Raw genomic sequence first — 26,454 nt, 5'->3', positions numbered from 1 at the left:
CTGGGGAGTAGGCAGATTGAGGCCCCGGCGTCAAATAACATCAATTTCTTGAAAATGGCTCCAAAATTAGAGCCGAAACGTCGAACACAAAACTCGCGCTTCAACTCGAACTCACGGAAAGGGTATGATGGGTTGTTATTCCGGATGTCATTCCGTGTTCTGTGTTTTTGATCCTCACATGGATCACATTCACGACGTTTCGGCAAAGTCTCATTCACCATCTTCTGGTGATGTGTGGATGAATACTTGAATATAGTGTAATATTTCTATATTTCAGTATTTTCTATCATGACTATGACTTTGTAAAATCTTTTTCAAGAAAAAATTCATACTGAATGAATATAAAAAGTTTTATTATAGGACATCCTACTTGTATTACCTATTGGAAACAAATATTTTCGAATATCTTGTGACTGGAAACCTATTAGGCACACTGTGACTGAAATAAGTATTTTAACAATTTGTGTTGGCCAATTTCTAATAGGTAAACACTTGTTGGTATTTTGAATCATGGACCATAAATAGATTAACCTTCTACGCCTCTGTTCTAGAATGTGTTTCTAAGCTCAACTTCTAGGTGGAGCTATAAGTACTGAGAGCTGAAAGCATAAATTAAAATTCAATTACAATGATTCATTGCAGTTAAATTTTACTACTGATTGGTATCAAATTTATATGTTTATAAGTAATTCAACAAATCCTTCTATTATACAGTTTGTAAAAGCAACACATATTTTGAAGAGAGTCATAGATATTTTGTTTCTCTCATTACTGTCAAACGTCAGTTGTCAGCCCTACCGAGTTTAGGCATTTTGTTATCGCGAGTGTTGTGTTGTTTAAAGTGAAAATCGGAAAAAACAGTAGTTTGTACATATCGGTATTATTTTTTCAAACAATTGGGACGTAGATGAGGGTGAGTAACATACTCTGACCTTAATACGAAAATATATTAGGATAATGAACAAGTATTTAATCAACTCTGATTCAGAAGCTATTCCACCTGAAGACTTCTTTAGATTTCTGAAATTATATTTTTTTAGTGCAATGTAAAGCAAAAATATTTTTCAAAAATCCTGGAAAATACATCGGTAAAAAATGAAGTATTTCAAATTATTTTCAATTGAGGAACAAATTTGACCAATGGGTTCTTTGAACTTTTCACTAAAAGGCAAAGGCAGAATACTGCCTGGATGGTTGAGTGTAGGTTTTGGTATCTTGTGCTAGACTCAAAGATAGTAAAAGCTCGGAAACCAATTTCTTTGAATAAATTATTATAAAACAACTTGTATTAAACTCAAACAGACTATCCTGAATAATCAGGTAAATACCATTAATTGCTTCAATTTATTTTTGGATTTTGTAATTAAATGAATAAACGAATACAGTAGTTGTTTCAAATAGTTTTTTTCTTCCAGTTTGTATCTGAAGAATACTTCTGTATTTGATATGGATATCTTTGTAAAGAGTTCATTTTGACTAAATTTCTTTACTACTTTCTTTGGAAGTTTTCCCACATTTTTTTTCATGAAGACATACAAAAACGAATCTATTCTAAAATTCTGCTTTCCGTTTTAGATTTATATCTTTATACTGGTAAAGTTCAAATTGTTGATCGGTATATAAAAGATGAATATTATTTATTTATTTTGCTTATTATTCATTTATTTTGGTTATTATATAACTTCAAAAGTGTCTTTATCATTTCAACCAGAATCATGTTTCTATTTCGCCTATTTTCATAATAGAAAATGAATTCATAAACTATCAGCATCGCATTGTACTGCATATTGCAGTACAGTAAACACCAGCTTACGGCATCTGCAGCCACCTCTTCAAGTTATCTGGAGCTGGAGATTGTTTTATCATTATTGAATCAAATTTATCAGAAATCTACCTCAGCCCCTTATTTTCCATTGAAATATTATTTCCTAACAATATTTGCACTTGTGGATACTTTTTTAAATGTTATCCTTTAAAATCATTTCTGATAGCAAATGAACACATCAATAAGGTCTATAAACATTTGGTCATTTACAGAATAATACTTGCAATAAACTTGACTTCTTAAATTTCTTTTGATGATTCATCTAGCACCCTGCCAAATAGACTGTACTTCAATCGACAAAAGATGGGGCATTCAGTAGTGTACGGTTGGCTATCCTATTAAACACATATCAAAAGTTGAAATCGACACCAACTGTAGCCAACAATACGCCTCCTCTTTTTTCAAGTGAAATAGGGTCTATTCTATATTCATCGTCTTCAATACATTTTTCACTGTACTATTTTTTCAACATAATTAGTTTGAAATATATTGTATGTGACCCAAATTTTCTAGTAATATCTCCATAACTGAGATTGTTGTTTTATCATCAAATGAACATTCTGTTTGAGGAATGTTTTTCAACTCTTGTGATGAAAACTCACAATCATTGTTCACTCCAGTATATTTAGCTATATATGTTTTCACATTGAAATGTGAGGATATATTTTTTTCGACTTGGCTTGTGTAGAATTTTTCATAGACTGATAATCTGTCTGATATTTTGCACTAAGACTGGATATCTTTTATCCCGAAAATTATTTTATAGATATCTCTGCAATAACCATTTTTTTCGAGTATTCTTTCAATACTACAAAACTGAAATAGTGTACCTTAAAGTTTTTCAATTAACTGAGATTTGTTTGCACTGTATTTTTCTTTCTCATTAGCTTCTGATAACACAAATTGGACAATTGTCCACACTTTCTTCTATCTACTTCTATCGAAAGGAAAAATAAAAACCAACAAAAAACTATTGGAACTTTTCAGTGTTTTGTCTATGACACATAATTCGGAATGGTTTCACCTTAATACAATCATTCCTAGGTGAAACTCTAAGGGCATTTGACTATTGTTGAAACTGGCTGCGAAACAATTTTCTTCCTGAATAAAGTCTACTACTCGCTTAACGAGTTTCTTGTTCATGAAGCTGTGGCGTTTGATGATTTGACCGGTGTTGCAAATCTCAAATTGTGATGTATAATATGCACATACCCTGTTTTCTTTCAATGTAAAAATATGTTGTGGAGTCTTGTATTCCTTTACGAATGTAAATTTGCCTTCAAGGAAAATAAATTGAATATAAGGTAACATCTGTAATTTTTTTTTATGCAAATTTTGCTAACACACAATTATCATAATTGTGTGTTAGCAATTGAAATTTTTACACAAAAAATAAGACAGAAATATATAATTCAAAAGAAATCACATGATGTGAATCGAGATACATTTGGGGTATGGGTCGTATACATTTTTACCAATTTTCAATTACTGTCTTTGTAGAAACATCATTTTCTAATTCTAGCTTTGTTGTGAGTAATATCTGCAACCATTTAATTTACGTTTGCAAACCTCCTGCCTGCTTTCTCGAACCTCTCTCGTCCAACTCCATGTATTGAAATTTATATTTCACTTTCCGTTAACTAATTCAAAATATCACCTATGAAATCTATAGAAATAGGATCTGCAATAAGAACATTACGAGTCAAACATCAAAACACAAGTATATTTTTAGGAGAGGTTAGTTTTTGAGAAAAAAAATTTGGCTCCCTACTTCATCTTTATACAAAAAAATATGAAAAACTTTCTAAGAAATTAATTTCAAAATGAACACTTCAGGAAGATGTGTATATCATGCCGAGAAGTTATTTTTAAATATAAACTGGAAGAAAAAGCCCTCTTTAAACAACTACTTTCATATAGACATTGAATTGCAAGAAAGAAAAAAATGCTTTTGAAACAACTATTTTTATATGAAAATTTTTTGTATAAAAATGAAGAAGTAAAAAGCCTAAACCTTTTTTTCCAAAATGACTCACTTTTTAACCTCAGCAAATATTACAGTGCTATGACAAGATATTTGAAAATATATCTTATCATAAATTCAAATTTGCAGTGAAGATGTTTATTATAATAAATGGAGCCCATTCAAATTTGTTTGTGCAGCTTAGATTTATATTGTATTGGAGTGACTTATCGATATGCAATATGATATGTTTTTGCAAATAACTAGTAAATATTCTCAGTTGTCATAAACGGTATTTTTTATCTATTGTAAAAATATGCACTCCTGTGTATGTATGTTTTGATTTACCATATGTGTATTTTGGTGAATAAATATATCCAACACATCTCATACTGACTGAGGAATATTTTTATTTTCAGGAAATATGCCACGCAAGGATAAGTACGAAAATAATAGTGGAAATCGTCGGTCCCATACCCTCATGTCTGCCGAAGAGCAAGCCAGTGGAAAGAAGTCCTCATGGAATGAGTTGGAGATAACAGGGACTATTCGGAATTTAAGTCCGAATTTATTCAAGATGGCCCATTTGACATCCCTAATTATAAAAAACAATCAAATTAGCAGATTGCCATCAGACATTTGTCGTTTACTACATTTAAGACAATTGGATTTAAGTAATAATAAACTTAGGTCACTGCCTGCAGAGCTAGGGGAACTCATATATCTGAGGTGAGAACGATAAAAGTTATCAGATATTTTCAAAATCATAACTTTTATACAAGGAGTAAGAAAAGCAAGAGTGTTGATGGTAAACAAAGTAATTAATTATGCAGTGTGAACGTTAATTGCCCCTCCCTTCCAACTAGTGAAAAGGGTGTAAGATATCAAGGTCAAACCAAATTTATGTAAATGGTAATAATTTTCAACTACTTTCTTATAAGAAACATAGTAGTATTGTGTCACTCATCACCGAGAAGGCGTTCAACTTATTTCTTTTCAAATAAAAAAGGGGTCTAGTTATACCTCGTTTGATAGGCAATTCAATTCTCTGTCCAAAACTGTCTCACTTTTGGAAATCGGTTCAGCCATTCCTGGAAAATTTGCAGTTTCATATTTGTTTCAATAATATGTAAGCAAACAATAAATGTCATAATTAAAAAAATTGTATTCAAAACTCAACCCAGTTTATTGCAATAAATATCTGAAGTATTCATCATTCACTTTCTGACAATAAATAACTCTCTTTACAAATTCAATTTTTTACATCATGAAATGATTCTGGGGTTATTTCGTGGCAAGTAACTCTGTTTCAAACTACGTGTTTTGAAACTGTGGTTGTATAGTGTTAGGAATCACACGTTAAAAGATAAGACCTCGTTAATCCTTAGCTCGCACAAGTTTCGATTTCTGAGGGTTGTCGTTCGTAGGGGTGCGATAGCTGGTTAACGGAAAAACAGATTTTTTTAAACAGATATCCTATCCTAAAATATCTATATTAAAATTTCATAATACTAGGCAGAAATATTGCATTTAAACAAAAACATTGTTGTGATTCTATATATTTCATCAGTTAATAAAATATATAGGATCACAAGCTGGCAACAATGTTTTCATTTTGATGCAATATTTCTGAGAATTTAGTGTCTACTATTATGGAATTTTCTGAAGGTGCCAACTAGTTTGGTGAAAGGCACATCAAGAAGAGTTTTACTTTTCTTTTAATTGCGAAAAGTACTTGTTTTGTTTTTATTCTTTTATTCTATGCCTGAGGTTCCAGTTTTAGCTTTTATTCAAAATATTTATTACAATAGAGTGAATTTTGAATCAATTTTTTTCTTGAAACTATGATACTATCGTTTGTTTGCAGATTCTTCAAACTCGAAAAACTTTTATCGGTATTCTCTTCATATGCTATGCGTTGACTCATGTATAAACTCATTTTTTATAGTTTATTCTTTCAGTTTTTTCAAAATTGAGCTACATGAAAAATGTTACAGTTCTATTCAAGTGGAAACAAGGAAGGGAAATATACATTTCAATCTTTATTATTTTCATATGGTAGTGGAAAAATACTGAGAGACAGCTTGAAAGTGCCATTAGTAACCTACTGGCACCAATCACTTATGAGTTAAATGTAAGACATGTGTGAGAAAAGTTTTGATTAATAACCAGACAAAGGGTCTCATGAGAAATTTGTAAATCTTTCTTACATACTTTTGAGCCACAATAAACCCTACAGGTGCTGTGGAGGGTCAAACAGGCTCACTCACTCTGGACCAAACCTAACCTTTGTATGCTGATCACGAATGTGAAGAGAAAGTTTGACACAAGCAAATGGCAATAAAATCTCTTGAAATGCCATATTTTCACTATCGTATGCTTGACACACTTGTTGATCTATTTTTGGTATTTTCATTGGACATAAAACTTTAATTGGGCCAATATACCCTTGATTGGAGCATAATGTTAAAACATTACTAGAGTTTTTTTTGTTATAACTTGTTGGCAGGATCATGGTAAGAAAAAGACAATTTTGTTGTGAGATATTGAGAATTTTACTTAGGCTTGCTAGGAATAATGAAAATGAGCCTCAGATATTTATATAACTGTTAGGTGCTCCATTGTTGATCCACGAGTGAAATATAGTACGAGACATGTGGTCATTATTCGTGAGAATTCAGTTTGTCTAGACTTGAAGGCGAGCATCGTATCATTGGATTTGGTAATAGCCATTTTTTTCAGTAGAATACTATACTTTTTCTGGAACTCATAACAGAAATATTTCAAAATAAGATTTATTTGTGGAGAATACTGCTATGAGAGCAATACAACTAAATTTCATAACAAAAACCAATCTAAAAAAGCCTTAAAAAATATTCAACTACTCTGAATATTTACTGTTCAAAGAAAATTGAAAAAAACAGCCTTCAATGCGAATGGAACACAGGACCATTGGCCCTCAAGTCCAGAGTTCTGTCACCTAGTTCAAGAAGTTGCTTACAAATCAGTGTGACATGAAGATATTAGGGTTTCCAATTAGTCTCATTTTGTTAAGTGACAAATTTTTGAAAAATATCAATTTTTTAGCAACATTATAAATTTCTGTTTGGGTACGCTCATTTCCACATTCTTCAATTTATATTGCTCCTAAACTGTACAATACACTTCCTCCAGAAATTGGATCCACTTCTGGTCAACTATTATTTGTAAAAAGAATTGAAATTATTCATTTTTAATGAGACATGTTGCAAAATCAGCAATTTATTGGTAATTCAAAATTTTTAAGGACAGTAATTATATTCAACAAGCCCCCATTTTAATTTATTTTATATTTTATTCATATTATAACTTGTATATTATAAATTTGTGTGTGCGGTATGTGTGTATGTATTAACCTGTGTATTTTATATTAACCTGATATTCTTTCGAAAAAGTGCCAGTGCCATGCACTCATCGAACTATGTATTTACTCATTTGCTCAAATTAAATTAAAAAATACACAGGTATTTTTTAATTTGTATGGACATTTCAAAATTAGTTTAATTTTGATTATTCCGAAGATCATCAAAAATTGTTATAGATGTTTCAGTTATTCAATTCTTATTTTTTTTTGAAGATATATAATGATTTTATTTTATTTAATTCATTAGGTATTTTATCATAAAGATAGGGTATAATATATTGAGGATTTCTTTGAGCAACTTTTTTATTAATTTTATTTTATGCAGTTATTTCAGTTTTATATTGCGTGTCATGTATATGATGAAAATCAACAATAATTTGGTTGTATATTTCCAATCTTTATTATTTTCAAATTTTTTTGGTTTAATTTCTAGTTTTTGAATGTATATTTTTTTTACACTACTCCAGCCTGAAATTTCGTAACTTTTCTGGAATTGGATCAAATTGGATCAAATTATTTGAAATGACCATTGCATATAGAGACTTTTCCTGATTTTCACACTCTGCTCAAGTTATGATTTTTTGTAGGGAACTACATCTTGCAAATAACTGTTTGAGAATATTACCATATGAACTGGGCAGACTCTTCAACTTGATGATTCTCTCTCTAAATGGAAATCCTTTGAACAAGGACATTTTAACCATCTATTCAGAACCCAATGGGACTGTGAAGCTGCTGACATATATGCTTGACAATCTACAAGGTAGGATTTTCAATTTTTGCTACATTAGATGTCCTAGTACATGGTATACTGCTTTTGTTTGTAAGTAAAAAATCATGTCTTGAGAACATTTGGGAAAAAACCTGAAAGTAGTACTTCAAAACAGAGAAATAATAACGTATATGACTCGTACTTATAATATATCACTATACTCAAAGAAACTCGGGAGTGAATAATTCTTCAATAGAAAGATTGTGATTTATTGCTTTTTCGAATCTTGGCTCCATCTCTTCAATTATTCCAAGTTAATCGAATCAACATTTGGGGGACAAATATCCCACTTCAAACATATCTGAATTGGAATACAGAGTTTACAAAAGCATGAAATTAACATTATATTTCGTTGCCTTGTGAGTAAGCTGAAAAATAAGCTCTCAGATAATCATATATTCCTTGTTCAGGAAGAACTCAACTAAACTAAGCTATTCAATATTAACTTCCAATTCTAATGACTATACATTATAATGAATCTATACATTCTTCTTCTTATACTATATATTCTTGTTGAGTTAGGCCTTGCTTAAAATCATAAAAATTATCTGTCGAAACCCAAAAGTGATTTCTACACTGTCAAGTACCTCTGCTGTCAATTTCTAAGCTACTGTTAGGGCGATAAAAGGGCTAATTTTACAAATATCATGATGGGGGCTCCATCTAATAGACAAACCTTCCTGTTTCCGGGTATCTCTCTGGATTATGTTGCGATTTACATATTTTTTTCTCTGGAGTTGATAGTACCAAACATCACCTTCAGTAATCTCGAAATGCTGCTGACGAACTCCTGTCAATGGATTTATTCAGTTTGCTTCAGCAGAAACAGTGGCACTAGTTTTTGGAATACTTTTCATTTTCTGATACTAACATCAACGTTACAAAGATCTAGTTGTCAAGTTATCAGAAATTGAATACTCTAAATCATTATTTTTGTGAAAACAAAGACTACCGCTATTCTGGCCTCCGGGAATGATACAGCAATATTTCTGATGTTTTTAACAAGCAAAGATCTCGGTATGTGACGCTTTAGGTTCTTGTTTCATCTAGTTTTCGGTTTGCAACGAATGCTGCAGAAAGTGATTATCAAGTGGAGGTATTGGATGAGCTCGGTTTGAGTTCCTTTGTCTACTTCATAGATGGCGTTTTTGTAGGGGAAGTCGTTGTACTCAGTATTAATCTTCTAAAGACTACTAAGTCCCAAAATTGCCAAATAATATGAGACCTAAGGTGGATAAAATCATTACTGTCTGTTATTTTGGGCTCTGGTTTCATCAAGTTGCATGTTAGAGGAAATGGACCAATTTTTTTTTAATACAAATAGTTTATTCCATATAAATGTATTAATGTGCAAGAATATTGTGAATTATTAATACATTTGAAAAATAAATCTTGTAATATCGATAATGACCAATCATATGTAAGAAATATATAGATATCAATGACAAAGTTTCTTGATAATAATATTATAAAGGTTCCTACTTTACTGACAAATATACGAAAATATTCTGAAATGTTTTGAAGAAGTCATACCGATACATCAATCTGATAGAACATAATTACATTTTTATAAAAGCTTCACATTTGAAATTCAACTAGGCACTTATTATGTACATAATTTGTTCATTTTCTAAGTTTTCCCAGCAACTCAACCTAGAAAAAAATTGCCCATGGAAATCTTAATATAACAGAACAATTAGTGACTCATCTTGATGATACTAGCATGTATTGCGGACAACTACACAAAATTATTACACAAAACTAGTAATAAAAAATTGTTTTACAATAAAAATATTCGATTTGGGTAGACTTTGTTTTTTGCTGATGCGCTGATGAACTGAATGACATTTAAAAATGTGGTGTCAAGTCTCATAACATCTTTATCAAGACGACAGATGGCACTTCTTTGAATGTTGACCCTGATAAGAAGATTGATGACCTATTAAGAACTGTATATATAATTTAATATTTATGTTATGATATGAATAATTTTTTTCAGTATTTATTGGATATGAGTGATTTTGAAACCATTTTCAATAATGTATATTATTTTGAAATGCATTATCAGAATACACGAAAATTTTCGAATCTTACTCTTTGTGGGTTGATACATTATTGCTTATTAGCATCTGTATGACATATATAATTAGGCATGACTTTCAGATTTTGATTTTTTTCAAACTCAATACTTGTCTTCTTTTAATATTTTTGGAGTGAGGCAATTTCAGTTCCCACATATATTACGAGGGTTACCTATTATTTTTCGGGATTTGGCAACCTTAGTGTTGCAATCTGGCAACTGACAGTTGTATCGTAAAGTTGGACATCTTTGAGCTTATACGTATTCAGAATGTTTTGACATACTCGCGCTATTTGTGTTGTTTACAGTAACTTAAAAGATTCATCTCGGCGGCCCAAAAATGGATTTTGGCGATGAAGCTCCATCAAGGACCAGTGTTTATCGATGGTATGGTGAATTCAATCGTGGTCGTAGTTCACTCCAAGACGAATTTCGTGAAGGTCGTCCAAAATCAGTTATTGTTCCGAAAACCTTTGATGCTGTGCGCGAACTGATATTGCAAGATCGTCATGTGACCTATCGTGAGATTGAGACCATCTGAGGCATCAGTGGGACCAGCATCCATTCAATATTACATAAATATTTGACTGTCAGAAAAATTTGTTCGCATTGGATCCCACACAATTTGTCAATCGCTCAAAAAAAGGATCGTGTCGATTGGTCGAAGGAAATGTTCAAAAAATACGATCGCGGTACTTCGAAACACGTCTATGACATCGTGACAGGTTATGAATGGTGGATTTACGCGTATGAGCCCGAAAGTAAACAGCAGTCGACTGTATGGGTGTTCCAAAAGGAGCCAAATCCAACAAAAGTTGTTTACGCACGAAGCACTTCCAAGCAAATGGTCGCCTGTTTTTTCGGAAAAACTGGACATGTCGCAACTGTACCACTACAACAACGCAGAACAGTCAATTCTGAGTGGTACACAACCATTTGTTTAACAGTTGTCTTCCAAGAAATCAGGAAAATCAACCGCCGAAGACGGATTACTCTTCACGACAATGCGAGCTCTCACACATCGGCTCAAACCCAAAACATCGATTTGATGAGTCATCCGCCGTATAGTCGTGACTTAGTACCGAATGACTTTTTTTTTCAACGTTTTTCGACACCTGAAGAAGCGGTTGCTGCATTCAGAATGCATGTTTTGGAGATACCTTAATCAGAGTGGCAAAAGTGCTTCGACAATTGGTTCAAACGCATGCAAAAGTGTATAGGTCTTCATGGGGAATATTTTGAAAAACAATAAAGTGATTTTCGATGATTAATATTTGTTTTTGTTCTCTAATCCCGAAAAAAAAAGGAGCTGACAGGGGATTCTTATTTAGACTTTTCAGAAACCTAAATCACATTAGAATAATGCAACCAGTAGTTTCTCTTACCATGTGATCCGTCCGAGTTGCCGGGGACCTTCAACCGCTCTCAGGATGAGATTCTCATCCAACGCGTTCAGTGCTGTAGTATCGAAGGATTCGACGGACCCACGGGCATCGGATTAGTTATAATAAACGATCGGAAATTGATATTGTGCTTATTTTATTCGCTGTTGTTATTATTTTTTTTGGTTTTTGTAGTTGATTATGAGTAACTTTCCACAAAATCTTCTATAATATCCTTAAATTTCGTTTTTATATGAGTGCACGCCTATCACCGAGAACTTTGTGAATTTATGAATGAAAGTAGTGGGAGTGAATTGCTGGTTGATTTTTACTATGCCTAAATCTTCAGAATGAAAATGAGCTATACTTTGCAGTTCTCTTCAGGAAAGTCTTTATTTTTGAATTCCTTCAACATATGTCGAAAGAAAATATGGAAATATGAAATATGTAACATTTGTTGATTGACTGATATAAGTTTATTGGCATTCTGCCACTTTCTATATCTCTTTTCAAGATGGGGAGTCAAGTGCGATCCATCAAAAAACTTTTGTTTAACATGCAGTTCTCACCAGATATAAGAAAGAAGAAACAAAACTACGCTCTGTTTTAAATATGCCCCTTTCAATAGATTCAGTACGAACTGTCAAGATAAGGAAGTATGCATATTCTTTTTCTGTAAGAAATGGATAGCTTACAAAAAGACTGTTATTATCGCAAACATAGCGCTTATAGATATAACAAAAACAAAACATGCGAATATAGGCTTTCACGGCTGGCGTTTACAAGCGGGAGTTTACAGGATTCCACAGGATTGTCAGTTGATATTGAAAATGTATTTGTCAAGATTATGATTCAATATATTACAGTTTCCATACAGACCTGAATCATCAAATACCATCAAAACTGGGTATTGATGAATCCAAGAGTGATATCAACATTGTTCTGAGAATGCAGTGAAAAAATGAAGAAACTGGCATGAACTGCACTGGTTGCTAGGATATTCAGAAATCACAGAAAATGAAAATGCTGATGAGTGTGTCAGATACGGATCATCAATCTCACATAATATGGAATCTGAGTCAGCTATGTAGGTACCAAAATCATTGGAGTGAAACCAAATCAGAAAATGGGTCAGGAGGGAAAACATACTTGGAGACACACGCGAAAAACCTTCATTAAGAGACCTGCGAATAAAAAAAAACAAAGAACTGCTCCAACAGAACAGAAATCGTATCAGAATAATTTCAGCTTTACTTCTGGATATTTACAACGGAGACCTTAGCTGACAACCACACATAAGTCCAGAAAAATATAACAAACATCTAGGTAGGTCTGAAGTGAGTGGGTCTATTCGACCCTTCACCGCAACCCATAAGGGTTTATTGTGACTCACACCTATTCACACTCGGCCAAATAAACCCAGCTTCTTAAGGAAGCCGATTAGTTTGTATGGTGAGTGGTCTTTCAGGTCAGATGGTGAGAGTACGGATCTGCCAAACTCAAAGAATCTGATTCGGTCCCCATCGGGGCAGGCACAAAGTATATGCTCTGCAGTTTCATCATTTTCCAGATAGAGGCGACACACACTGTCTTCCGACAGTCCAAGTCTCTGCATAGTGCATGTGATGATTCAAATGACAGTGACCTCTAAGGAGGCCTGTTAGACATCGTAGTTTATCCCTACTGTAGTCCAACAACTGTTTGGAATCAAGCTTCGAAGGGTGAATAAACGCCTTGGAGTGAGACAATCCTGGAAGATTCTGCCAGAAGTCCATAACTCTTCTTGCCATCCAGGTGTTGTGTTTGTTTGGCAAAGCCCAAAGCCCAGGTTCTGGTCCAATGAAGCCACTTGCAGCACCCTCCTTTGCAAAATATTCAGCAGCTTCATTGCCTTCCAGGCCAGGGTGTCATGGAGAAAAGAGGAAAAAAATTCCGTTGAGGCTATAATGTGATCCTGAGACTTGAAAAAATTGATTTCAAGCAGTAAAAAATAACAAATGAACACCGATTTTGAGCAGTTTCATTTTAATAACATTTATTTGTGGGTATATTGTACTTTATTCGGTAAGTAGTTATTGTAATCATAATGAAGCCAACTAAAAAGAGTCGAGATGTGTCTTCTGGTTGGACGCCAAAGTTTAAAAAAAAAAACAAAAGTTTTCGTGCGCAACGCAATACATTTCGTGGATACAATTGTGTAAACTGAAATCTGCCTGCGAGTTTTTTTTAAACTACCGAAACCTAAATACACACCTCTCTAATGCCGTACCTTCTCTAACTACCGATCTGCGTGGTGCATCATTATCATTATGCTGGTAATGGAACTCGGGACTGTATTTTTGTTAACAGTAAACCATTAAAGTAGGAGAATTCGAGTTAGTAGGCCGTGCGAAATGAGAGAAAGGATCAACAATCGTGGCAAAGGCTGGCTCGAGTCGAACGGGCAAACGGGAGAGCGACAGAGTTGCCAACCAGTGATATTAATAAATGGTTGACTATCACAGATAATCACAATAAATTTGAGTTCAATGTATACAGAAAACGATCCCAAGTGATTTCCATCTTGACAGTCATAAATTAGCAGCCTACAATTCAATATTACACAGAGCATTCTCGTTACCTTTGTCCGCCAACAATCTGGACAGGGGAAATTAAAACAATTATGCAGATAGCTTAGAATTATGGTTTCAACGCAGACACAATCTAGAAGTTTGTCAGAAAACAAAGCCTCAAATTTACGTATAGATTAATATACCCCCAGATCAAACAATCAAGAAATCAAGAAGTTTGTAACATATTTTGCACATATTTTGGTGAAAGAACAGACAGTTGGGGGAATTTTCAGGAAAAACAATGTGGAAGTGGCATTCGGGCCACATGCCAGGTTATGTAATTCCCTTTTTAATGCAAAAGATAAAGTGGAGAAGATGGAGAAATCTGGAGTTTGTAAGTTTAAGTGTTTGAAGTGTTATAGTGTTTATGTGAGGCAATGTGGCCGAAATTTCTCAAAACGATATGCTAAACATGAAAGGTCCTTCAGACTAGGTTAAAATGATTCGACGTTTTCATACCATTTTTTGAAATGCAACCACAAGTTCTCGAATTTGAACGATACGGAAATTTTGCACTTTGCAGGCAAGGGTTGAAAACTCAATTATTTGGAATCCTTGGAAATTCATAAACATAGGAATTGCGGATGTAACCTACAAAATGACCAAATTGACCTGGTTTCAAATTAGCATACCCACATTTTCACAGATAAACAAAGTTCAGGTAATAAAGTCATTGAGGAACGTCTGTTTTTACTTACTGTAGTTGTAGTTTATTGTATTCTTTTGAAAATGTCTTTGTAGGACAAACCTGCGGTAACGTTACAAATACAAGTGGAATAAAACATAGGAAGTTATATTTCTCATTTTTCATGATGATTTCTTACCACTTAGTAATGGCTACATCCATCCATCAGATTTTTTAAACAGACAGATCAATGCAGTGTATTGTAGATTGTAGTAACAACACAAAGAATAGTGAATCAACATATCACATATGTTTATCATCATATATGAAGAATGTGATCTCCACGGGCACTAGATGTAGATGCCATATGACCGAAATAATAAAAATGTTATTGTACGTGATAAATTTTGAAGTTTTCAATCACAACCGTCGTAATTACACGTCTTCTTAATATCAAGTCAAATATCAGTATTGGTCAATTGTGCCCAAATTAGGTGGCAAATAGTGTCCAAGAGTAGGTACTCAATCTAAATGGTGTAACGTGTCATTTTCTTCTAATTTGTGAAATTGAAAAACTTGAGCAAGCGCATTTTCTCGATATTTTTAATATATGGTATCAGAATCATTTCAAGGAATTTTCCTTCAATGAAAATATGAATGAATATATTCTTCATTCAATCGGATTGTGATAATGGATACCTCACATTTAGGACCATTCCAGAAATGGTAATTTCTTGAACACGGAACTACATAACAAATAATTTTCACTTTGTGAAAATTATTTGTGACCTGCTAAGACAAAATGGCAGGGTTTTAAATGAAAATTCGTAGAAAACAAACGTGCAAAAATGCGTGAAGGTACTGAAAACACGTAGATTTGGCGCTTTGTTGGCAACACTGAAAATCGATGCCGTGCCATTTGCGTGATTCTCGCATTTACACGGTAAAAATAATCTTGTTGCATCATCCCTTGATCACGATGCAATACATCCACGCTTGGCAACGATTACTGGAATTGAGTTTCGAAAAACATTTTCTGGTACTGGTACTGAACGGAAAATAGGTCCACAGTTTCGACAAACAGTTTGAACCGTCGCAAGGCATAACTCATAACTGACAAGGAAAGAAACACTTCAAATTTATTCTTAAGGAGGAAAAAGTTCTGCAACAAAAATGTTTGGAAAACTTTCAACCCCCTAAGGGGGTTTTAGTCCCCCAGTTCTTGAAAATTAGAAGGCAAGTCGAATCATACCTTATTGAAATGAGCTTTCAATGCTCTATCCATTGCTGCTTTGCTTTCGAAATCGGTCCACTCAATTAGAAGCCATGGAGCGTTGCAACGAGGAACAATAATTTAAAACTCAATAATAGTTTATTGAATGATTTTTACTGTAAAGGGTTTTACACAAACCGCGACAAGTGTTTCGCTACACAATAGCGCTTGATAAAGTTATTGTGTAGCGAAACACGTGTCGTTGTAAAACCCTTTATAGTGAAAATAATACAATAAACTGTATTAATGAGTTTTAATATGGAATTTCATCAAGTATCGGTCAGTTCTATTCAATTAACAATACTTTATCCGAAAAATGTAAACATTTTATAAATTTTACTTAACTAACCGTATCAACAATCGAGTGAATGGTGAAAATGTCCACTTCGAAGAAAAAAATGTTGATCATGTACAGAATCTCATTGAATTACACAAAAATCAATGTATTCACTTGTTATGGAATTGAAAAAATTATCATTCAAAGGTACGCTCGCCACACGACGTAATGAATGAAAGAGCTCACGTGTACTTCCTCAAGTACATTTTCAAGGTGTACTTCTTGAAATCTCTGGTCAAAAACACTTGTCTTCAACACCTCATTAGCACCTCTTTGAACTTTCAAGAACGAAAACACAAATTTCTCGCACAAGAATATGACCTAATGTAACCAGATACGATATCCGCTCATGAAATGGTGACAGTATGTAAAACATTTATTTGATTTTATCCTAGTCACAGGAATTCAGTCTAAATTGAAAGGGTGATATTTTTAGGAGATATTAGTTTTTGCGAAAAAGAGGTTTTTGGCTCTCTACTTCTCAATATTTATACAAATTGATTGCGTTATACGAAATACAGGGTGTCAATTTGAAAACTTCACACTCTTAATATCTTTCTTCCAGTAAATAATAAACAGATCGTTCTGCATCCATTTGAGTTTCTAGCTCGTGAGTTATAAGAGGATCGATAGTATCTCTTTTTCCTTTAATCAGCTGTCGCGCCCCATACGAACGACAACTCTCAGAAGTTGAGAAACTTGTGCGAGTTAAGGATTAACGAGGTCTTACCTTTTAACGTGTGATTCCTAACACGATTCTAATATGCCAGGATCGATAGTATCTTCAAGCATTACAAGGTACAGATTGCCAGTCAAGTTTTCTTCGAGAAATAACGAACTAGTAATGGCATTTCCAAGAATACCAGCCCAAACATTAACTTTTTGTGGGTGTTGTGTATGCCCTTTTTTCATCATTTCAATAGCGACAATTTTGTCTGTTAACATTGCCATTCAGAAAAAATGAACACTCATCGCTGAAACAGATTTTCAACAGAATATGAGAGATGGTATTGATTCGACGAGACATGATTTCACAAAACTATATTCTTCTATCATAATCATCCTCGTGGAGTTATTGATGAATCTGCATTTTATAAGGATGAAATTTATGCATTTTCAATGCTTTTCTTATAGTCTCGCGTGACATTCCTGTCTGTTCTGATACTGATCGTAAGGAGCTCGTGGGCTCTGGTGTTATTTCTTTTTTTATTTGTCACTGAACCAGTTTCGTAAAACTTATTCACCAAATCAAGCACATTACAATTTGGATGTCTTTCGTTAATAAATATAGTTTAAAAAACTGAAAAATACGCTTTTAAAGAACATCGAACTGAAAAGTTAAATAGTTATTTATTATACAAGGGAGAAAAGTATTAGATTTTAGCTCGAGATTGTGTTGTCTGTCTCCCGACGCCAAGTGAATGTATAATACACAATTTTTTTCTGTGACAGAAAAAACGACGATTTAATATTGAAAAATTAAATTTCTACCTCTTTATATATATATATATATATATATATATATATATATATATATATATATATATATATATATATATATATATATATATATATATATACGGTAAAATGAAATAATGGGGTCTCTCAGTCAAAAAATTGAAACTCTGCTTTCCTTTGCCAAGCTTTCGCTCCTTCAGGGCAGTAAAAATGAGTAAAAAACAATGAATTGAACATATAAATCGACGAAAGAAAGTTAAACATTAATTAATCAAAAAAATCCATTAATGTTATATATCCGTGAAAAAAGTACTCACTTTTTTCCCCGGGAAAAAGGTAATTTCAGAAAAAGTGGCATTTTGTTATCTGTCATCAGAGATGAAATGTCAAACTTTTTTCCCGTCACAGAAATAAAATATTTTTAACTTTTTAGTTTGATGTTCATTAAAAGCGTGTTTTTTAGTCGTATATTGATTAGAAAAATGACCATTGATATTTTCCGATTCAGGAGAGGGAGCCTGAAAATAAGCTACCAAGCCCAAAGTAGCAGGCGCGCAAAGGAGAATTACAAATAAGGCAGCAGACGCGCGTGTTAATAAAAAAATCCTTTTTTCAAAAGAAGAAATACATGTAAAGTGAGTTCGAATTATATCAAGGAGGTTACATACAGCGCCATCTGCCCGCGAATAGATCCTAATAATATCGATAATTTTGTCAAATACAGATCCCGAATTTGAGAGAGACAAACAAACATACATACGTACATTCAGGTGAAGCTGATAAAAGCGTGTTAATAATTAATTAAAATAGTATATTACAATAACTTCAATGCTATCTTTTATACACTTATTACAGTAATCACTAAACAGCCTAACCGGTACAATTGTATGAACAATACTACCACATCATTCAAATTTGCTAACTAATTTTTTGCCTGAAAACAGAAACTTTTTACAGCAGAAGTAGCAAGAAAGGACGGCTATCTGTACACTTTCTGCGATGAGAATTAAACATTCAGAATTTACTGAACACAACTTTACTACCATCTACGTTTTACTATTAGACTACTTTTTGGTGTAAATTAATTGAAGCTAATGGCTAATGTTACCCCTAATGAAGGGTTGAAACGGACCACCTAATATTCTTACCAGTTCTGGTCAAACCATGCATCTCAGTATAGGCGTACTAATAATTACTTCTGTTAGTTTAGAACCTTATTTTTCGGAAAATGATCATCAAAAAATAATAAGTCAGGGAACCATTGGAAGCAGATTTAACTTCAAATTAATCAAAATGATGTGCCACTTGACCTCCTTCCCATTTAAAATTCTAAGGGTAACATCTACCCCTCCTAGAGGGTTGAACCACGAGGGCTACAAATAGTCCTTGAAAGTGCCCCGTTTGATGATAAAATTGACCTGTTTTCCCGATTCCTCATATTGTTTACTGGAAGTAAGATATTAGAGTGGGAAGTTTTCAAATTGACATCCTGTATAATTACTTTCTTTTGAAGTTGCCTACATTTCTTGTATAAAGATGAAGAAGTAAAAAGACAAAAAGTTTGTGTTTCTAAATTGTTATGTCAAAATCTCGACATGTCGAATAAATCGATAACTTTTATATATTAGTGACGTCAGTGTAGGAGACAGATTTGTCAACGGTACAACTCGTGAAAACGTTTAATTTAGGGGAAAAAATTCGAAATTTTTCAAGTACTTTTCATTGCAGTCTATAGTAGAAGGGTAGCCAACCTCTCTTGAGATAATTCAGACATCTCGCCTGAAAAACAAGTTTACGAAAACACAACCGACATAATCGGAATCGCGAAAGCAAATTGTTTACATCGTGGCATTTGACATGAATTAATGGTTTGTTTTCGCGTAATAAATTGTTGGGACGAAAAAAACGCGATATCATCTTAAGTACGCGACGTGTTCTGCATCTAAGCGAAATATTCTTTTCAAGTTTGTCACTTTGCCTTTTTTTCCAAGCTCGTAAAACAAAGTTCTTTCAGTTTGTGATGCAGTCGACTGATAAAAAATGATTCCCATAGCATCGCTTTCACAGAAATGAATTTCTACGAATCCACCATCGTGTAAATATATTTCGGTGTGAGGAACAATGTGGTCCATACTAATTGAATAGTCATCAGTAGTAAAATAACTTGTAGCTTTAGATTATGATATATTCATTCATTCAGGAATTCACCTGATGCCACTGGAAATAGTCGTAAATACCTTAGACATGATAGTTTATGAATTGATGGATGTAGCCGTTACTACGTGGAAGAAGATCATCGTTAAAAACTGAGAAATAAAACTTCCTATGTTTCTTTACCACTTGTATTTGTAACTAACGTTACTACAGTTTCGTCCTATAAGAACATTTTCAAACGAATACGAGAAAATAAGTTTTATGCACGACCGGGCGTAAAGTAGCACTTTATCGCCCGGATTTGCGGGCGTCAAGTAGCACTTTAGCGACACTTTTTTCGTCGCTTGAATCCATTTCAAAATCACTAATGAATGGGCTTGTTTCATGCTATGGAAAATGATACTGGTTTGCTTATAGACTGATCGAGGTAGGGGTATATTATACTTATCAAGCCTAATCGGTCCCAAGATCTCTTTATATTTGCAGAAAAAAGAACAATTCGAAAAGCAAGAATTTAAATTGGCCGCGTGTCTGTTGACCAATAAAATTGATCGTGTCTAGAGCTGAGTTGCCATGGTTTTTAATATCCAATCTCAGTTCTGATGATCCAATTTGACAGATGCCATTTCTGTTGTAATTGTTGTCAACTCGGTGTGAATACAACTGTTAACAATTATCTAGTTAAAGAACGTTTTTTTTAACAAGTAGGTCTCGGCAGGTACATTCCGAAAAATCATGCTGCTCCTTGGCCGAGCTAAAATAAAAATTAAATCAAAACTTTCCATCCTTCGATAAAAGACAAAGTCTGAAATGAATGTCATATAAATAAAAGGGACCTACATATACCACTTACCGTTTCAATTTTTCATTCTTCATTTCGATACCAAAGTATTTCAAATTTTTCAAGTAAAATTCAATTCAATTCATTTCAAAATCTTGATATGTTGTTGGAGTCAGCTTTAACAAAACTAGGCTCAACATTCATTTTGAAATTATTTAAACAAAAATACGAAGTTATGTGTGGAAACCATTGACTTTAGAAAGAGCACATTGTCGCATTCACTACAGCGGGCGCTGACTGACTGGAATGACCAGTAATGTTGAATTTCTTATTTTTGGTGGGTGGCATGAATGCATAGTTGATTTATTTCATTAGGGTTCATGAGCATTCGAAAACCATTCTAAAATACAACTCTTTAAATTCTATTTAGAATCATATTTAGATAGATAAACTATATCAGTTATCAAGGCAAATATTATGGTCCATTTTTATGCTTAATTCGTGGATTCGAGCGATCTTATTATTGTATATTTATTTGTTTGCTGGCTTTATTTTTAAAAAAATGGATGAATAATTAAAGTACATTTTATTTGATCGTTCATTTTCTTAGGAAAATGGAGTAGGTACACACACATATCACAATTCATTGGTTTATTCGGCATTGAAAATTTATGTCTTATCGGATCCATTCTGCTTGTTTTTGCAATATTGAGTTTCAACTTTTCTTAGCTGACAGCTCGCGTAGGAACAATTCGTTTTTTCATCGAGTTTGGTTTATGTGTTTTAAAAGTGTTTTAGAGATATATTTGAATATTAATATGGTGCATTCTTGTGTTAATTTTAAACACGGAAAGACACAAGAAAACAGAAAGCGCATTGGTTTATAGGTGAGTTATTTCATTTGAATTGAAGGGGTTATATTTTTAGGAGTGATTAATTTTTGGGAAAGAAAGTTTTTGGCTTTCTACTACTCCATCTTGATACAAAAAAAAGGATGAGGGAGTCTTCCAAAGAAAGGAAGGAAGTAACTCTACATAGATGTGTAGATCATGCAAAGAAGTAACTTTCAGACACAAACTGAAAGAAAGTCCTCCTGAAACAGCTACTTTCATATAAACATTGAATTACACAAAAGAAAAAAAAAATCTTTCGAAACAAATACTTCTATATGAACACTGAATTATACAGAAGATACTTTTCTCTACTCAGTTCAAACATTCTTTGTGGAATAAAAATCAGATATCATTCACATGAGTTCTATTTTGAATGAATGGTAATACATTGCACTTACATGGAACACTGTCACCCTCACTGGTATACACCGATGTTTCGCCTTAAGACACTTGCCCCAAGGCTCTTCAGTACCAAATTGGATAACATTATAGAAAAAGAGGAAAGATTCCCTCATCCCTTTTTTTGTATCAAGATGGAGTAGTAGAAAGCCAAAAACTTTCTTTCCCAAAAGTTATTTCATATGTTTAGGTCCCCAAAGGATAAAATGATGAGAAAAAAATAGGTAAAAGTATTGAAAAGAAAGAACTACAAGTCTTCTACTCTTCCAAATCTTATTAGAAATCATTTAAAAAGTGACTATAAATGGAAGGGGAACGAAAATATTGAATTTGATGACACCGTTTTTTATTTCAACTTCAAGTATTCTCCACAGAAAGTATAGTCTGGAGTTAATACTGTTGCTGAGAGTATGAAACAAAATGAATTCATATTTTTGCACAAAAATCAAATGCTTTTCATTTTACTTCAATAATTTTATCATATGATTAATGGTATTACCTCAGAAGCTTTTGTTTGATCAGTTCGAGATCAATCAATTCTGTCTGTACTTGACCTCATTCAACCTTCCTCTCAAGTTTTGGAAGAGGTATGTATGTAGGAATCGTTTTTTTCTTTTTATAATAAATTGCAGTTGTACAGATTGAGGATTGAAGAATAAATTGAATATTTGAAATGATTCTTTAATCCAGTTTGCTATATTTTTTGATTTTCATAACTGTATTATTAAATAGTTAATGCATAAAATCATAGTTTAGGTAAATATTTTGTGATCTTTCGATTTTGTGTACTGATTTCAGATATGTAACTTATTTCCAAAAGTGATTTTTCGTGTACATTTCATTCCATGTGGAGAATTTTTCATTAATTGAAACGTTAACGGGTTAATTACACTTCCATAATCAAATTACTTGCTTCGTGAATTTTACCATTTGGCAATGTTGATTATTTCTATTGTTCCTATTGGTCAATCGAACAAGAAGCGGGAATATGCCCGTGACGTCACCGGTCTACCACATTCAATTTTTAATAATTAATTACGGAAAATTAGGGTACTTAGAGAGCTGAAACAAAGTGCACTGTTTTTAAATTTGAACTCTAAACCAAAAATCATGAAACAAGCCCATTATCTGTGATCACAAAAATTGACAGCAAATATAACTACTAACTAGCCTATATAATCTTATTTCGAAAAATTGACTAAGTTGCCATGGTAAAATTCATTCCATCAACTCTTGATTTGTTCTGCTTCCGATATGATACGTATATACAGCCTCACGGCAGCCTTGATGTATTTCTATCGCGTTCTAGATGCAAAGAGGTATCCATCTACATGACATCAAATATACCGGTCGTGCATAAAATGTTGTATGTGTTTCGAACTTTATTTGCTTTTACGGATCTAGGCGTGTTAATACACGCTGCTGTCAATAAAAGCCTATTTTACGCCCTTGATGCATAAATAACTATTATTCAACTTTCAACCAAAATTCTCGTATCGCCATTTCTGTGGAGTAACGTCATTCTTTCTAAACATCACTCAGACTTATTTCTTTTTTGACAGATGTCACCAGAAACGTAAAAAAATGAATCGTTTGACATGTTTCCGCACACCCAGCGCGTTCGCCAAATAATTGAATTTTATAAACACATTTTCGATACCTTGATAAATTATTGCAATTTTTAGGGATCTCTAATTGAGAAAAGCACGTGTAGTTCTCTGATAATGTAGCTTTCGAGAGATGAAAGAATTGTTGAAAAAATCGGTTAGGTAGTTTTTGATTTTAGCCATAGAAACATAGACAGTTTTATTTCTCATTTTTCATGATAGAAAGAGTTTAATCTCGCATATTTCATGATACTCGTTTATGTTTTTAATTTTAGGCTTTCAATATTATTCAAGGATACTAGATTTCCCTATCTTCATGAACTATTTGTAATTTTTTGCGCTTATTTTCAACTTCGCCACTTTCATCCCATTGATTTTTCTTCTTGCTGTGTTGCTATCGCTAAGGCTATTTATTACTTACACGCTGCGGTCCATAAAAGCCTATTTTACGCTCTTGATACATAAATAACTTTTATTCAACTTTCAAACGAAATTTTCGTATCGCCATTTCTGTGGAGAAACGTAATTCTTCCTAAACATCACTCAGACTTATTTCTTTTGACAGATGTTACCAGAAACGCAAAAAAAAATAAATAGCGTGTACGCGTGTTTCCGCGTACCCAGCGTGTTCGCCAAATAATTAAATTTTATAAACATTTTCGACATTATTGCAATTTTTTAGGGATCTATAATTGAAAAAAGCGTAATTCTATGATGATGTAGCTTTCGAGAGATGAAAGAATTGTTGAAATTGGTTAGGTAGTTTTTGATTTCAGCCACAGAAGCATAGACAGTTTTATTTCTCATATTTCATGTTAGAAAGTTTTGCTTCTCATTTTTCATGTTAATCGTTTATGTTTTCAATTTTAGGCTACCAATATTAACTATTTGAAACTATTTGAAATTTTTTTCGTTTATTTTCAACGTCGCCATCAATTTCTTCCTGTTGATTTTTCTTCTTAATGTGTCTTACCATTTGAATATAATGTCATTGATATCGATAAAATGGTCAAAACGTAATGACAAACCAAGATGAAGAAAAAAGTTTCATTCACCTTTCCGCTGAATTCTCGTAACGCCATTTTTGTGGAAAAACATCAATCTGTCTAAACATCACTCAGAATTATTTCTTTTTTTGACAGATGTCATCAGAAACGTAAAAAATCAATCACTTGACATGTTTCCTCATTTTTCCTAATGATAAAACTTGGTCGATTTAAGAATTTTACTGTAACCTTAGGTTCGTCCAACCTTGAGTCACCAACAGATTTCTAACAGTTTGTAAATCGTTGTCAACGCGCATGTCTGGTAGATATTGGTTTCTGATTAATTTGAAATTTCCGATTGGAACAGCTGACAGCTGATAGTTCAACTGAAGTTTGGCATGGAATTTCAACATAACCTTTAAAAATAAATCTAATCAAGTGTATTTGTATTTCTGGAGAGTAGTAGTAGTAGTAGTAGTAGTAGTAGTAGACTTTATTTTAGGAATCCTAATATACAATATATAAGGTTCGTTCCATCCTTGAGTCACAAACAGATTTCCAACTGTTTTTAAATCGTTGTCAACGCGCATGTCTGGTAAATATTGGTTTCTGATTAATTTGAAATTTCTGATTGGAACAGCTGATAGTTCAACTGAAGTTTGGCATGGAATTTCAACATAACCTTTAAAAATGATTTGGGAAAGAAAGTTTTTGGCTTTCTGCTACTCCATCTTGATACAAAAAAAGGGGATGAGGGAATCTTCCAAAAAAAGGAAGGAAGTAATCAATTTGAAAATAAGTAACTCTATACATGGATGTGTAGATCATGCCAAGAAGTAACTTTCAGACACAAACTGAAAGAATGTCCTCCTGAAACAGCTACTTTCATATAAACATTGAATTACACGAAAGAAAAAAAATTCTTTCGAAACAAATACTTCTATATGAACACTGAATTATACAGAAGATATTTTTCTCTACTCAGTTTGTATTTCAAACATTCCACAACGAATGTCACTCCTAAAAATATAACCCCTTCAATTCTTTAAAAATAAATCTAATCAAGTGTATTTCTGGAGAGTAAAAGAAGGTTGCAGTATTTTATATCTCTATTCTATTTACTAATCAACATGGAACTGGGAGGTCACCGCAATAATTAATTCGTGTAATTAAAGATGTTCATATTTTAGGTTCACTTAAAGAATTCCTAATTTTTCCTGCGCCAGCAAATACATAAATTATTTTGTAACAATTTTTGCAGGTTATGTTGTTTGTAAGTTGCATGAACATAAAACAGAAACAGTAATACGGAATACGCATGCGTCAGATTGATGGTTAGAAGATAATCCTCAAACCATTCTGATAGATTTCGAACAGGTTTGAATCTTGGATGGAACAGAAAACTGATAGTTTACTAATGGTTCGAAACTCACGTTGGAACGCAATCACATTACTGCGCAGAATCCTGACTGTCAGAAACTGTTTCTGACGCTGGTTGGAACGAACCTCTTGTATATTACCATTCGATCCTATCCAGCGCGTTCGCCAAATAATTGACTTTTATAAACACATTTTCGATACCTTGATGCATTATTGCAGTTTTTTAGAGATCTCTATTTAAAAAAGCATGTGTAATTTGCTGATAATTCAGCTTTCGAGAGTTGCCGATAATTTAGCTTTCGAGAGATGCAAAATTGTTGAAATCGGTTAAGTAGTTTTTGAATTTATCTAGCCATAGTTTGGATTGATACCTCATGGGCTAAACAGTACCGGGACTAGTTGTGAACATTTTTTTTTCATATCAAAAACGTGTTGATTCTTCAGTATAATCTCCATCTTTGCACTTGTTTCAACGATTCTCTAACATTTTGATTCCATTCTAAGAGTGCGATTTTTTCAAGGTC

The 26,454-nt window shown here is 33.1% G+C and overlaps 1 protein-coding gene across 2 annotated transcripts in view; it reads left to right on the top strand.

The window, feature by feature from the left end:
* The first annotated feature begins 632 nt into the window (after positions 1–632).
* The window catches only part of twin (CCR4-NOT transcription complex subunit 6-like twin), a 337,401-nt gene continuing 311,579 nt past the window's right edge, over positions 633–26,454 (top strand). The window contains exons 1-3 of one of the 2 annotated variants that reach the window (XM_074182188.1): positions 633–913; positions 4,208–4,517; positions 7,779–7,954. In XM_074182188.1, the coding sequence (XP_074038289.1) occupies positions 4,213–4,517; positions 7,779–7,954 (481 nt within the window). In that variant the 5' untranslated portion in view covers positions 633–913; positions 4,208–4,212. The remainder of the gene's footprint in view (positions 914–4,207; positions 4,518–7,778; positions 7,955–26,454) is intronic. The other variant, XM_074182189.1, reaches the window with a different exon arrangement.

The sequence above is a fragment of the Leptinotarsa decemlineata genome, unplaced genomic scaffold, assembly GCF_025532065.1.
Source record: "Leptinotarsa decemlineata unplaced genomic scaffold, Ldec_3_MD MMD2_tig00026328_RagTag_RagTag, whole genome shotgun sequence".
NCBI lineage: Eukaryota > Metazoa > Arthropoda > Insecta > Coleoptera > Chrysomelidae > Leptinotarsa > Leptinotarsa decemlineata.
The sequence above is the reverse complement of the archived record's forward strand: the minus strand, read 5'-3'. Positions and strand labels throughout refer to the sequence as shown.